The 15,814-nt window shown below is 47.0% G+C and overlaps 1 protein-coding gene across 8 annotated transcripts in view; it reads left to right on the forward strand.

Moving 5' to 3' along the window:
- The window catches only part of Cep104 (centrosomal protein 104), a 42,197-nt gene extending 26,862 nt beyond the window's left edge, over nucleotides 1-15,335 (forward strand). For 2 of the 8 annotated variants that reach the window (XM_076565784.1, XM_042272549.2), the window contains exons 16-24: nucleotides 1,391-1,421; nucleotides 2,328-2,394; nucleotides 2,873-2,981; nucleotides 9,726-9,864; nucleotides 10,012-10,079; nucleotides 12,301-12,391; nucleotides 13,229-13,309; nucleotides 14,475-14,587; nucleotides 15,238-15,335. In XM_076565784.1, coding sequence (XP_076421899.1) covers nucleotides 1,391-1,421; nucleotides 2,328-2,394; nucleotides 2,873-2,981; nucleotides 9,726-9,864; nucleotides 10,012-10,079; nucleotides 12,301-12,391; nucleotides 13,229-13,309; nucleotides 14,475-14,548 — 660 coding nt within the window. In that variant the 3' untranslated portion in view covers nucleotides 14,549-14,587; nucleotides 15,238-15,335. Of the gene's footprint in view, nucleotides 1-1,390; nucleotides 1,422-2,327; nucleotides 2,395-2,872; nucleotides 2,982-9,725; nucleotides 9,865-10,011; nucleotides 10,080-12,300; nucleotides 12,392-13,228; nucleotides 13,793-14,474; nucleotides 14,588-15,237 lie in introns of those variants that run through there. The other 6 variants (XM_042272551.2, XM_076565786.1, XM_042272552.2 and 3 more) reach the window with 3 other exon arrangements.
- The last annotated feature ends 479 nt before the right edge of the window (nucleotides 15,336-15,814 follow it).

Consider the following 15,814-nt stretch of genomic DNA (forward strand, 5'->3'; position numbering starts at 1 on the left):
CTAACTCCATAAAGTGGTCCCCTGACCTCTGTACTTGACTGTGATGTGCATGTGCTACTGCCCCCATAGACACAGTTAAAGTAATTTTAAAATGTAAGAAGAGGGCAGAGGTCTTAAGAAGGCCCACAGTCCCAAGTGCAAAGTTCAGCCTTTTAAGGCACACTTGGAGCCTGCCTCCAAGCTCCTCACCCCTATGGCCACGGCTACTACACAAGCTCCAAGGGTGCTGTGAAGTGGGCAGAGGTCTCCCGTGCTGCTCTCACCCAAACGGGAAGAACAAGTCGAGGCAGAAAACACGTCTACAAATATATTTGCCCCAAAAGGGCTGAAGGTCTCTAGACCTTCCCACCAAAGGCCAGTGGGAGACGGGCAGTAAGGGAAGGAGGAAGCAGGGCAGCCTGGAGGAAGCTGGCCACGGCCTTTCCCCTGGCAGAGACTGCGATGCCTCCTGGACCACGGTGGCAGGATGGTAGCCACCAGGGGGGTGCAGTCCGTGCTGAGTGGTTTCCCTGCTAGTTTACAGGTGTGGCTAACTAGAGGCTCACTCCAGGTCACAAGCTAGCTAGGACACAGCCAGGTGTCTGCTGCCCGCCATACCTGTGTTGGTGGGGCTGTGGTCACTTGACTAATAGAAATGAAAGTCACCTGTGGAGGAGATTGGTAGCCTTGGTGTATGTGTGTCTATGGAATGGCGGAACTAAGGGGCTTAAACAGAGCAGGAGGAAATGCTGGAGTTGTTTTGTTGTTGATTTAACATGGAGTCTCACAGTGTAGCTGAGGCTACCCTAGAACTCATCAAGTAGCTCAGGCTGGCCTCAGATTTGTCACCTTCTTGCTTCTGCTTAACAGGTACCAACATCACAAGTGCTCACCACCAGGTTTGGCTTGAAAAGATTGCTGATGACTCTTTCATAGTTGTGTGGAGCTGAGTGACTATAATTACAGCACTGAAGAAGCTGAGGCAGGAGGATTGCGATATTGAGGCTAGCCTGGCCTGCATAGATGAGACTGTCACAGATAGATGGATAGATGGATAGATAGATAATAGGTAGGTGGGTAGATAGATAGATAGATAGATAGATAGATAGATAGATAGATAGATAGATAATAGCTAGATAGGTAGATAGATACATAGATACGTAATAGGTAGGTAGGTAGATAGGCAGACAGATGGGACTGTCATAAATAAATAAATAAATAAATAAATAAATAAATAAATAAATAAATAAATAAATAAATAAATAAATAAATAGGAAAAACATGAATTCTGTTATTCTTTGGTGGAAATATCAAACAAATCCAGACATGTACTTTGAGGATGGTGCATCCTGGGTATATTGCAGCTCCCAGCCGCAGTTCGCTCCTGACTATTTCTGTCTTTGTGTCTTAGGAGAATGACGCTATGAAGCTCAAGAATCAAGGTGAGCAAATTCCAATCAGGGCAACTCAACAATGAAATCACTTCCTTTGTCAAGCACATACCTTTAATCCCAGCACTCAGTGACTGGGGATCTCTTGTGAGTTTGAGGCCACTCTAGGCTACATAACTTTCAAGCCAGCAGGGCTGCATTGTGAGACTCTGTCTCAAAACAAAACAAAATCACTTCCTTTAACAGACCTAGTGTCATACATATGAGCTAGGGAATGACAGATGAGGCAGGAGGATGGTGAGTGTCTTAGTTACTTTTCTGTTGTGCTAAGATGTCATAACCAAGGCACCTTGTAGAAAAAAACGTTTATGTGGGTCTTGCAGTTTCAGAGGGTGAGCCCATGACTGTCATGGCAGGAGCATGGCAGCAGTCAGCAGGCATGGTGCTGAAGCAGTAGCTGAGAGCTCATATGATCCACAGGCACATGACACAGAGAGAGTGAGATGCTGGGAGTGGCATGGGCTTTTGAAACTTCGAAGTTTGCCCCCAGTGACACACCTCCTCCAACAAGGCCACACCTCCTAATCCCTCCCAAACAGTTCCACCAACTGGGGACCAAGTGTGCAAACCTGAGCCTGTTCTCACTCAGAGCACTGCAGCAAGTGTGAGGCCACTCCAACCTACATAGCAAGACCTTGGCCACACACCAGGGCTGCAGCGTAGCACATGACAGCAGTACTTTCCTGGGGTGTGCAAGGCCCAGATTTGACTCCTAAGAAAAAGAAAGAAGCTGCTTCTCTTGACTCTGCAGCCCTAACTGGATACAGACTGTGTGTACACTTTACCGCTAGATTCATAATAAAACAAAATGACATTTTTTTAAATTACTACTTTTTGCTGAAACTTTAAACATTTCAACCAAACATTATTTAAATTGTGCTTTTTTAATCTGCTCAGACCCTCAAGGAAGGAAAGCTGCCCCACCTGAGACTCCAGAAATCCCAGACAACCACTATTTGGATAAGTGAGTAATGCCACCTGTGTCTGTTGCATGGGGGCCATGAAGAGGCCCTGGGCATGCATCTCCTCCCTGGCTCACTGTGACTCTCCGTCTCTGGACTCCTCTTCCTGATTCTAAAGCCTGGAAACTGCCCTAAGCCACACAACACTGCCTTGGGCCCACCACAGCCGCAGCCCTGTCTTTGCCCCACAGCAGTTGCCGTGGACATCCTGTCCACAAGCAGGTCCAATCTGTAAGGGCCTGGGCTGTCCTCTAGCTCTTCCGTGACTTATGCCAGCTGTTTGGTAAGGTCCTTTCTCCAGGCATTATGCATGGACCCTGAGCCCTGCTATCCTCCCCAAGAGGTGCAGCCTGCCCTCAGAGCACCAGGCATTTCAGGACAGGAGGAGTCTGGGGAGTCCTGAGTCTAATGCAGTGGGGGTTGAGTGGTCATGGTAGCCAGAGCGTGGCTTTCACTTCCAGCTTTTCTATTTCATTGTAGTCTGTGCATCTTTTGTGGGGAGAGGAATGAGTCCTTCACAGAAGAGGGTCTGGACCTGCACTACTGGAAACACTGCCTCATGCTGACGAGATGTGACCACTGCAGGCAGGTCAGGTGCTGGGCATGGGCTATGGCCACTCACAGGTAACTACTGCAGGCAGGTCAGGTGCTGGGCATGGGCTATGGCCACTCACAGGTAACTACTGCAAGCAAGTCAGGTGCTGAGCACTAGGATACCTAGGTGTTGACAAAAAGACCAAAGCATGGGTAACCCAGATCTTTGAAGCTTCAAAGGGAAAGTCGTGAGGAAAGCACAGTCCATGCTGTGGCCCAGAGGAACTGACTCTGTCAGCCACTGTCTCTACCACCCTCAACTCAAGCTATCTCCATTCCACTTCGATGGTATTCACAGCATTGTTGCTTGGACTTGTGTAAGTGGAGTGCTGCAGTGTGGGCCCATGCTCTCCTGTGTCCGTTTGCCTACTGCCATGTCTGTGCATAGACCATAATTGATTCATACGCTTGACTGTTCCAGTTTGGGACTGCTGGGAATAGCTCTGCTGCTGGCAGTCTCCTGGGAAACATAAGAAACACCCATTGTCCCCAGCCAGGACGCTAATTTGGATGTTCCAAGTCCGACTTACCAGTTAATTTATTAGTTACTCATGGCTGCAGCACTGAAAAGTGTTCCCACTCCCCAGCCCTCAGTCAAGCTTCCACTTACTGTCTACTGCACAGTACACAAGACCGTGTGTGGCTGACGTGAGACCAGGGATAGTGAGTGGAGCCTCTGGATGGTAACAGCTCCATGACCATCAACCAGACCTATTGATCATGATGGTCATTTCTTATTTCATTGTTATAAATGTGGGGCCAAGGTACTCTGTAGGTCACCACAGTCTCTGCCCCTTGGGGCCAGTCGTTACATTAAGCCCAGAGGAAAGAGCTGCACTACCACACCACATCCTCCAAGGCTTGCCTTCTTTCTGCCTGCTTCTGCTGTGTTCTCGGAGCTTGTGGGGTAATACAGAATATTACCACTGTTAGGTGGAAACTGCAACCAACAATTTACACCAACACAAGAAAGCAAAGAAATATGTTCACCCTCAATCAACAGAGGCCAGGACACAAGGGCACTGGGGTCATGTCGGGCTGAATGAAGCCAGTGGCTGGTTCATAGACGCCATCTGTGGCACCGGTTCCGTGAACTTGTCTCTTCTGGGCAGTTGAACTTCCCTTTTTGTTCCCTTACGTGGCTCAGCAGACTCTGGGACAAGGTTGTAGGGTAAAAACAGTGCTTTCCCACCTAACCAAGGCTCAAAGAGAGTAAGTTCAGTGAGAAGATGTTTTTGAGTTAACAGCTGTATTAAGTTTGTCCTTCTACATGTCACAGCAGCAGACGTGTATCCTCAGCATTTAGGCCCATTAGGATTCTCTGAAGTAACTGGTACTGTTACAAATAGAAGTGCCCTTGACCACAGCTCACAGTAGCAGTAATCTAGAGACATAAGCACAAATGCTCGGAAGACACTATGACAGACGTATCATTTGAGAAAACAGTAGCAGTAGCCTCCCCACTGGGGCCCATGACCTCATCACTATGGGTCTTTGTTGGCTTACCTGAGTTCTCTGCTGTAGAGTGGGGTTTAACCCTGTCAGAAAATTGTTGGCTGTACCATAGAACTTGGGCTGCTGTTGCACCAGCAGGACCTGGCATGTTGTAGCGTAGAAAGCAGAGTTTATAGCTGTGCAGGACCTTTGTGACAGTCCTTCCCAGTGGCCTGCATAGCACTTTCTGGCACTACCTTAGCCAGCCAATGGGGAGGATCCTAGCTGGATTCCTCCATGTCTTCTACTACAGCATGTAGTGTCCTTAGCAGTAGGGACTTAGCACATGCTTCTGGCATGCAGCCAACAGTGTGTGTGGTTCAGGTGGCCTAAAGGGGCCTCCTGGTCTACAGATTGGGGGCAGGGGGTAGCCCACCCAGAGCACTGAGGTTTTCCACCAGGAGCCTTATGGTTCCTGCGACAGGGTGTCTTCTGCTTTTAAACCCTTTCCCTGCTTATTTGACTGCTGGTACAATGCCTTCCTAGGTCTGTTAGAAGGCTATAATGAGACCTTTCTACAGAGTAGGCAGGTCTCTGAAGGCCTCTTGGAAAGAAGTTGGAGTGGTTTCCACCCCATGAGCGTTCATTCCTCCACAGAAGTGGGGAAAGGATCAGCAGCACCTCCTTGTCATCTGTCCTGCAGAGGCCCATGGGCATTGTGACACTGTCTGGTCCTCTGTCCTGCAGAGGCCCATGGGCATTTTCTGCCCTCCATCCTGCAGAGGCCCATGGGCATTTTCTGCCCTCCATCCTACAGAGGCTCATGGGCATTGTCTGGCCCTCCATCTCCAGCAAGTAGCCAGGTGATGTGCACCACTGTGGCCTGCTTCCAGTCTTGTCCCCTGTGTGCTGCTTAAAGGCATGTACTATGTTCTCTGATTGAGTGCCATTCTCAGGACCTCCTATAAAAAGGTGTCCCATCCTCCACCACACAAGGACAGGCATATTGAGATTCCCCTGTGGATGTTCCAGCCTTACATGGCTCAGCCTCAGTTGCAGATGCCTCTTATAACCTGTAGCAGGCAATGCAGCTGCTTCTCCCAGACTCTTTTTGGCTCTCTCATGTCTATAGCTCTGATGTGCTCTGTGGATTTTCCTGTGGAGACATACAGAACATCTGTTCCCCCCAATAGAATACCAACAAACAGAACAAAGAGACGGTTCTGCCTGGCGTGGTGAGCCAGTGAGTTTCCTGAGGCTGCTCATGGCAGCTGGCACAGCTCACAGAGCTGTGTCAGTGGACCTTCCACCTCTATGTACTACTCTAGGGCCTCCTCAGGATGACCTCAGGAGTGGTGAGCGGAGTCTCAGGCGAGGGCTACAGCTCCATCTGCTACCATGTATAGGGCTATTGGTATATTGTTTTGCATAATTTCATTGCCATAACTCTGGGTTCAAGATCAGCACAGCATTCTCTGCTCTACAATGGCCATGATCAGGTTAATCATGGAGTATCGATATGACCACAGCACTGGGCCACATGTCTAGCCTGGTCCTGTTGTACAGACTTTTTCTACTGGACTAGTATCCAGAGATACTGCAGAGTCCTGGCCACCTTACAGCTCACAGCAGAGAGAGAGCACTTCTGTTCTCACATGCTGCACACTGCCTGTAACTGAGGTGGGCGCCCTTTGTCCACTGGTCAGTGGCCATCTTTGCTAGGTGCCTTTCTGTTGTCACCTTGTCCATCTGGATATAACCATCTGTCCATTAGATGCGATGGGCCTGCCCGTCTTCTCTCCTTCTCAGCCATGTCTGTCTTTTCATTGTCTCCACATGTCTTTGGAATGGAAATCTATAGTTGGACTTTCCTTTGGGCTGCCAGCTCACAAATAATGACACTGAAACTTGTTAATTATGAAAGCTTGACCATTAGTTTAGGCTTGTCATACTAACTCTTATAACTTAAATTAACCCATATTTTTATTAATCTATATTCTACCACATGGCTTTTACTTCTCTCACATTCTGTGTGTCCAACTCATTCTGCGTCTCAATGGTGTCTCCTGCACGCCTCAATTATCTCCTCTTCCTCTCTCTGCCCAGAAGTCCCGCCTGTACCTCCCACCTAGCTATTGGCCATTCAGCTTTTTATTACACCAATCACAGCAATACATCTTCACACATTGTACAAATATCCCACAACATCCCCGACTTTTGTCTAAATAAAAAGGAAAGATTTTAATTCTAATACAATAAAATTATACACAATGACAATTATCGAGAAAGAAATACATTTACAATGTCCAGTCTTTTTGTATTTGGCAAATTTGGAGAAATTCCTTTATTATCTATTCTATTTGGATGAATCCAGCATTTTATACCTAAAACATTTTTTATCATAACTTGTATTACCATCCTAAAAATATGCTTTTAGTTTTTTTTTTTTTTTTTTTTTTTTTTTTTTTTGGTTTTTCGAGACAGGGTTTCCCTGTGTAGCTTTGCACCTTTCCTGGAACTCACTTGGTAGCCCAGGCTGGCCTCAAACTCACAGAGATCCGCCTGCCTCTGCCTCCCGAGTACTGGGATTAAAGGTGTGCGCCACCACACCCGGCTGCTTTTAGATCTTAAAACATTTTCTTAGATAAACAACTTAGGCTTTTATGTCTCTCAACCTTTATAAACTTATATGAGTTTCTTTTCTGAATTTGGTAACAAAGAAAACTGTGACTATAACTATCTCATCTTCAACCCCATCAGAGTCCTGAGAAGGATATAATATTACCTGAGTAAACAGGAAGTGCAGAGCAAGCAACTTCCAAAATTGTAAAAAAACGACAGAGACATCTGGCTGCCTAGACAGTCACCCAAGGTTCCTCTGCAACATGGAGGCATCCATCTTCAGCCTACAGACCTAGAATATCTGACAGACTTTTCTGTGAAGCAGGAATTTTGAAGGACTGTCCTACCTTGTCTTGGCAAAGTTCAGCAGTTGCTTTCTTTTCTGTCCTGCATGTCCAGTTTGAACAATATACTGTCAGCAGTATAGGCAAGGGCAGTTTCTTGCCCAAAAGGCTAGCTTTACCACAATGAAAGCAAACTCCATATATATGGAGGTTCTTTGATGCCCATCAAGCACGTGTGTCTCACTGTCATGAAAAATCTTATGTTATTACAACATCTTAAATGCCATATTCTGTAGGTCTTTGAAGTGGTTTAAGACCATCTATTTAAAATATATGTTTGACCTTGAAAACATACCTAACATGACAACAAATTTGATTGATATAGATGACTAACTACTAACCTACATTTCTTAATTATCTTAGACAGTTTCTAATAATAGCCTTTAAGAACTAGAATGTTACATTTTAAAATGAGCTGCATAGGTACAATACCTTAAACAAGAGTAGAAACATATATACAGTATGTTCTAACAAAAATAACCTTAATTTTGTATCAATATGAAAAAAATACCTTAAGCAAGAGTGGAAACATATATTCAGTATAACAAAAATAACCTTATATTTGTATCAATACCTCAAAATCCATACCAATGTAAAATATTTAAGACTGGTAGTTGCTTTTTTAGTTTAAAAGTAGATTTGATAATCTAACCTTTCATCCTATCCTTCCTATATCCCCCTTTTTCTTTTCAAAATGAGATCCCTGAATCTAAACTCCTTTGCTTAGCTTTTTTTCCTGACCATGATCAATAACAACTTGTAACCAATTCCCTTAAATGATGATAAACATCCATAACCCATCAAATCACCAAGAATCATCTACCCCACCTCTTGGGAATATAGCCAGCATGTTTTCTAGACTGCTTCCTGTTGTCTGGAGGCAACGGCATCTTTAGGGGATCCTAAGAAAACTGAGATAATGGTCAAGTCCTGGGAGATCTAGCTGTATTATTTGTTTGTTTGTTTGTTTGCTTAGTCTCTGTATGATGGGAATGTGTAGAGCTTATCTGAAGTCCTGGCTGGAGTAGTCTGTGAGGCTGGACCATCTCAGCTAATAGCTTTGAAGTTGTTCTAGATGCAGAATTTTGAGGAAACTGTAACAGGCATTCTGAGAAACTGGATCCTCTAGGCTACTTATCTTCATTGGTATCTGGTCGTTTTTTTTCTGAAAACACACAAATGTTTTAAATTAACATATATTTGCATTAACACAAGTATGGAATGTGCAGTGTGTACAAGTCAGCTAAAGATGATTTTCTCCTTTATGTTTGAGCAGGTAAAAGGCAATTGTCAACTTTATAAGTCCATTTGGACTGTATAATCAAACCTCTATCCATGCCATATGAAAGGATGGCATGTAATAATAAGTCACAAGGACTCTGTAGCCAGCAAGATGTATCATGTCTCATCGCGTCTCAGAGCTAGCTGTTCCCATGCAGAGGGCATCAGCATACATGTCACCTGTCTTGTAGTCTTTCTTGGATTCCTCCCTCATGTCTGCAGCCAAGATCCTCAGGAGGACTCCCCTAGTCAAATCGGATCTTTGATAATTTTGAAGGAATCCCCATAGCTTTTCGTTTCCTGTGGAAACAAAAGCACAGCCTCTTCCCCCATTCTGTGTATCCGACTCATTCTGGATTTCAGTGATGTCTCCTGTGCGCCTCAATTATCTCCTCTTCCACTCTTTACCCGGAAGTCCCGCCTATATCTCCTGCCTAGCTATTGGCCATTCAGCTTTTTATTACACCAGTCACAGTGATACATCTTCACACAGATATCCCATAATAGAAGTCTTTAGTTTGGGGCTGTCCCCCTACCAGTCTTTCCTAGGGTTCATGCCCTAATCTACTTCTCTTCTGCTCTGGTCCTCTCTCTTCAAATGAGGAAGACAAGATGGGGAATGTCTGTTTCCTCTGCCACACAGGGAAGAGTGTAAGAGGGCAGGTTCTACCCTTTGGACACTCACACCCCTGCCTGGCAGCAGAAATTCTGAAAGCCCCAGGTGTGCGACTGGCCTTTTCAACAGCGTGTGGTGCCATGGCTATGTGGAAGGTATTCCTACCAAGTGTTAGATGAGTGGGAGAGGCCTATCTATGTGCACATTCTTAGAGGTACTGGGGAGTCAGAATTTGAACCCAGAGCCACAGCAGACACTGAAATCAACGGTAGCTCCACCCCCTCTCATGGCCTTTACATGGAACTAAGGTGACATGAGAAGGACACAGGGTCTCTACAGACACTGTAGGTCAAATACCAAAGGACCCAGAAGAGCTGCCCTGTTCTCTATACGGTCTGTGCTGCCCCACAGAAGTCACACTGCTCTGTCTCTTGGGATCCAGGTGGTTGAGATATCCAGCCTGACGGAACACCTGCTGACAGAATGTGACAGAAGGGACGGGTTTGGGAAGTGCCACCGCTGCAGCGAGGCTGTTCCCAAGGACGAGCTTCCCAGGCACATCAAAACTAAGGAGTGCAACCGTGAGTGTCATCTGGTCACCAGGTGTCCTCCCTGGTCATGGCCCAGCTACTGTTGGGGGTCAGGCCTGGGCATTGTGGGATTAGATGCATCCTTCCTCTCCCTGAGAGTTCACTCAAGTAACCAAGTCTTTGTTGAAATCATTTCAGCTGCCAAATCGGAGAAGGTGGCAAACCGATGTCCTCTGTGTCATGAGAACTTTGCCCCTGGAGAAGAGGTGAGGAGGCCTGAGCTGAGAGGGAGCAGCAGGGAAGCACTGGACATATACTTAGGATGATGGTTATGAGGCATAGTGCCCTCCTGGCTTCCTAACAGCTGAGTCTCAGTCACTGGGAAGTCAGAAACCATGGTTTTACACTTCCTGGTCATGGCTTTCATGTGTGGATCCAGGCCTCCCTGGCATCATGATCGGGTCTGTAGCCCATAACCATTTGGAGTAACAAAATGTTCCCCATAGTGGTTGATAGTTCTCTTCCTTCTCAGTGACATACTCTCCTCCCGTCCTCAGTAAGTAGCATGGTGACACAGGCAGCTTTTTGGCATGGACTTTGCCTTTGGTGTTTGGGTATGCTTGCAGGGCCCGGGGTATCCATGGATCTACCCCTTTCTAGCTGTCTACACAATACAGTGGTGGTGCCCTCCAGGCCAAGCAGCTCTAGAGACCTTCTCTTGGCTCTGCTTCTGCCCCAGGAGATGCTATAGAGCCCAATACTCTTTCAGGTCACCTTTCTTCATCACCAGTGTTGTGTGACCTTTTCTGGGGAGACACACACATATATTCACCCCAGAGAAGGAGCCCACAATAGTACAATACCAAAGTCCAACTTAGTGAACCATGAGTTATACTGGGATAACTTAAGAGGAATATATTTTGAGTTGTTTACCTTCTTGCTTAAGGAATTTCCCCACTGGATGAAATGTTTCAATCTTGAAGGAAACTATCACACACACACACTGGGCAGCTTTCAGAGTGACAGGCCAGCGCACTAGGTGGCAGCTTATCAGCTTTTAGTGTCTTGCTAAACTCTTGAATAACAACAGATACAGAGCTGCGGCCATCCCTGTCCTTATGGATGATCACCTCTGGACAACAAGGGCCCCTTTGCCTAATTTCCTGAGACTTTGGAGCTGACTCATACATGGCCTTAGGTAGCATCCTCCTATCTGGAACATTCTGCCCAGCCCAGGAATCAGCTGTCCTGCTAAGGGTGTGGCCCTCTTAGCAGGCCTCAGTGCTCAGCACAGGGAAGACCACTGCTGCCAAGCCACAGTGGACAGAGCTGGGACACTTTCATGTCACAACCTGCCAGTGCACACTGCTGTCTCCCATCCACACCCAGCCAGTGCTCCTTTCTCACCTTGTCTTCCTGGAGTCCCAGCATGCCCCCACCCCAGTTCTGTAGCCTCACCAACCTCAAAGGCCCTGAGGACATGAAATTAGTGTGTCTACCCTAGGACAGCTCAAACAACACCGGAGTCCCCGGGGTCTGACCAGAGTGGATGTTCTGTTAGAGCCCAGGGCAGGGGATAACCAGAGTCAGGTTCTGTTCTGGAGCCCAGGGCATAGCTCCACCAGCCTGGACACCCGCTGAAGACATGCCTGGGTGCATTGTTTTCATTTCACTGGTCTAGGGGCTTGAGTTCTATAGATGGTCTCCCCAAGTCTGTAAATAAGGCATGTTCAAAGAACTGCATCCAGGCTGAGGCTGCTGTCCTTGTCCCCTCCTTACCCTGTGCTAGGAGGACTTGTTCACACCTGCACATCCACAGACTCTGCCTTCCACTGCTCATTTGTAATTTAGGAACCTTCATTTTAAATTGCTGTCTTTACTGACCCACTCCCAACCTCCCATGGTCGTCTCTCTTTTCTCATCGCTCTGCTGGTCTCCGTCTTGAGCAGTACTGAACCAGCCCGCAGCTTCCTCCTTTTTCCCCTCTGTGCCCACCATCTGCCTTTCACTAATACCCTCTCTCTGTCAGCAGCTGTATGCTGTTACTTGCTTTCCCTGTTCTGGCTGGCTGTGCTATACAACACAACCCTACTTCACCCTGCATGACAACATCCATTTACCACCTCATGGTTCCTGATTCAGGGCCTGGGCAGGCAGACCTCCTAGGCTGCCATGGAGCTACTAGCTAACCTACGTGTTCACCTGCAGCTCATGGGGAAGGGCCCACTGCCTAGTGCTTCCTAGATGCTGGCAGAAATACGTCCTCATGGCCACAGGGCTCAGGTTCCACTCATCCAGGGTGGAATGTGAAATGCATACTCACCAGCCTATGAAAGTCAGGTGCTAAGGCCAAAGAAAGGCAGGGAGCTAAGCCTCTCACTGGTTAGCACCTCGTTCTCATTATGAACAGTGAGTTGTCTACTTTGGTAGCACCCCAGGCCCCTTGGAGCCACCAGACTAACATGCTGAGCCTCCTCCTTGTTGCAGGCATGGAAGGCTCATCTGATGGGCCCTACCGGCTGCACAATGAACCTGCGCAGGACACACATTCTCTCCAAGGCCACAGCCCCACAACAAGGTGAGGTATAAACCACGTGTGGGGCTCCTGTATTCTGCTCTAGCTTAAGTGAAATGCATCCTGAGCTTCCTGTCCATGTGCAGCTGACCTGCTAACCCCATCTCCAAGTGCAGGCAATGGCTGCTCCTCACAAATGCCTCCTGGAAGCTCACTGGGGGCTGGTAAGGCTCACCACAGCTGCTGCACCTTGGCTCTTTCTATATGACACACTCTGAAGGATTTAGAAACATGATGTTAACTGCACTCACAGAGAAAGCCACTGCCCTCTTTACATCCCACCATCTAAGGCATTCCATTTCAAATTTAAGACAGCCTCTCAGGAAGCATCTTTTGCTAAGAGGTGCCTCCAAGGCAAAAGACCTTTGGATATAGTGACACCATGTGATAAAACAGTGACCTGTCCTGGGGTTGTAGCTCAGTGTTTCAGTACTTATATATAAGGAAGGCCCTCCATTCCATTCCTGGCTCACCAGAAAACAGTGGCCCTTGTTCCTGCTCAGGCTGCACCAGGTGCAATGCCCAGGGCTCACATGGCAAGATCTTCTCTTCACCCAGCCTCTTAGAAGTAAGTGGGCACAGGTCCGTGGCTCCTTGTCAGGTTCACTTAGCCACAATCACTGTGGCTGCTGACACATGTCTGGAGTTGGGTCATTGAACTGGTGGCCTTCTGTGCCATGCATTCTTTGTCTTCCTCTCCCTCTGCCATGTGGGTATCTCTGTCCCAGTATGGGTTCTCCCAGCAATCCTCACAGTCACTGTGGAGTCTGCATCCCACCTGTGGGTAAGAGTTCCTCTTTTCATGTGGTTCTGTGTCCTGTGCATCTGTCTCCACTGCAGGGAAGGGCCCAGCAGCATCGAAGTCAGGAACCTCAGGACCCAAGGTTGGAAGCAAGATACCCACCCCAAAGGGGGGCCTGAGTAAGAGCTCCAGCAGGACATACACAAGACAGTGACAGTTTCTGTCTCTGCCAGGGCTGTGCCAGTTTCCCCATTCTAAGCCATGTGTGTTGACGTAGTGATGCTGGGCTCAGTACCGCTGTCCCTGGCCTCTTGTGTCACAGTGTCTGCTCTCACAGGAACAGAGTGTGTGGATTTGACCAAAGAACCCTCCCAGTCTAGGTCCCACAGTGCTGGACCCTTTGTCAGTGCCCAGGCACAGAAGCACATCTTGCTCAGGAAACAGCAGTGCAGCACCCACTTCCCTTACTACTGAGATGTACCCTAAACGTTGAGCTCACTGGTGTCTGTTGCACGTTGTGGACTTTGCACAGGGCTGAGCTCACCTTTGGTGGCCCTAGAGGACAGCAGCAGGCCAGGCTGAGCCTGCTGTGCCGTCTCTCATACGCCTGTCTGCTAGGTTGTCACGCCATGTACAGCAACAAGCAATAAAGGAAAGCAAGCAAAAGAGAGCCATTCTAAGAACAGTCCCCTCCAACACACTTTGCCCAGTGCTCCTTGTGCACACCTATCCTCATGACCCCACTGACAGCCCTACCTTGATGCCATCTGTCAGTGGCTCAGAGTCCTAAGTGGATTTTGGATGATGTCCCCCTGGCTATCCTATTCTCACCTGACCATAGCCCACCTGCAACCCACAAAGACAAGTCCCGCACACCTTGCTGGCCCAGAGCCTCCAAATGAGTTGTGTTATGTTCCGTGATGTAAGTGAACCCACTCTCCAAAATCATTCATAGTATGTCCCTCACAAGTGCTTCACTGAACAATGGCTCAGACCTCAGGAGACACCTGCGAGCATCCTCACCTGCCTTCCTACCAGGAGCTCTGGTCAGACAAGCATCTGTGGGAAGGACCGAGTCCATCTGAAGCTCCTGTCACTGTCCCTGGCCACCATGGGATGAAGGGCGGCCCACTGAGGCCCTGCACTGAGCCTGCTTCCTGAGGTTTTCCTCATGTCCCTTTGAAATGTCTAGGATTGAGAAAATTAGTGTTATAAAAATTAGGGCATATTTCTTTAAAATTCCCAACCATGTAAAACAAAATCCATAAACATGTATAGGTGCCTAAGCAGCGGGCATGCTGGGTAGTTAATCCCATGAACTCAACCCCTGCTTTTGGCAAACAGCTCCTACTGTGCTTGGCCCAGAGCATCAAATGGAACAGCGTTTGTTGAGAGGAGAATCCTGTCAAAGGCCTTGAGTGTGGAGAGCACGAAATGACTGAGAAAGCCAAGCACAGGTACCATAGGGTAACAAGGAGGTCCTTCGGGTCAGACGCTGGCCATTGTCTTCTAGCCCATCTCAAAGTATGGACAGCAATGGAAAGTTAACCTCAGAACTTAAGAAACAGATACCTGTAATGCTTTCTATCTGTTGTAACCTTAAGCTATTTGTAAAAATCCTTCCTTCTTAGCCTAGCACAGTGGCTCACACCTGAACTGGCGCTTGGGAAGCCAGAGTCAGAAGCTCACCACAAGTTCAAGGGAAGCCTGGCTCCAGAATGAGACTCTGGCTCAAAATTAAACAGAACAGAAAATAATCCTTTGTTTTTAGCTCCCACGTTTGCCTGTTACAGAATCATGAGTTTCTGCAGAGGTGACTGGCGGTATTGGCAGCCACAAAGCTCCACACCACTGTGCTTGATTCAGGGAAGGAGCTAATAACCCCACCACTGATAATATCAAAATGTGGAACACTCCTCACGCTTCACATATGATATGTTGTGGATATTTAATATTTATTTATATTATTTTCATAAAAGATTCTATTAAATCTAATTTAAAGGAATTGTGTCATATCTGATACTAGAATACAAATGTAAATACCTTTAATGAAAATTTGCAACTTTTTAATGTTTTAACATAGTTTTTCTATTTGTCTTTCTTTCAGGTACCAGAATTATAAAATAATATATTTTTATTGCTATTGTTTTAGGGTTTATGTGCTAATTTGCCTTGAGTACATTAATACAGTAAAAAGATCATTCAGTGTTTTGTCACTTTTATTTTGAGATTTTATATACCTATTTCTTTTGTTTTTTATTAGATTTATTCCTTTTATGTATGAGTGTTTTGCCTACATGTATGTTGGTGCACCACATGTGTGCCTGGTGCCCATGGAGGTCAGAAAAGGGCAACTAGATCCTCCTCTGCTGGAGTTATGATTATGGTTATGAATGAGTCACATAAAGTATGTGAGTACTGGGAATTGAACCCAGGTCCACTGCAAGAACAATAAGTGCTCTTAACCACCAAGCCATCTCTCAGCCCTGTTTTTGTTTCTGAGTCAGGGTCTCACTATGCATCCCTGGTTGGTTTAGAGCTCATGGTATAGACTAGACTGCCCTTGAACTCAGAAATCCACACATCTTTTCCTCCCAAGTGCTGGGATTAAAGGCAAGCACCACTATGCCCAGCTCAAAGTAGTAATTAAAGAGTAAGCAACTGTAGGGCTGGAGATGTAGCTC

Source organism: Peromyscus maniculatus, chromosome 2, assembly GCF_049852395.1.
Source record: "Peromyscus maniculatus bairdii isolate BWxNUB_F1_BW_parent chromosome 2, HU_Pman_BW_mat_3.1, whole genome shotgun sequence".
In the NCBI taxonomy this organism is placed as follows: Eukaryota; Metazoa; Chordata; class Mammalia; order Rodentia; family Cricetidae; genus Peromyscus; species Peromyscus maniculatus.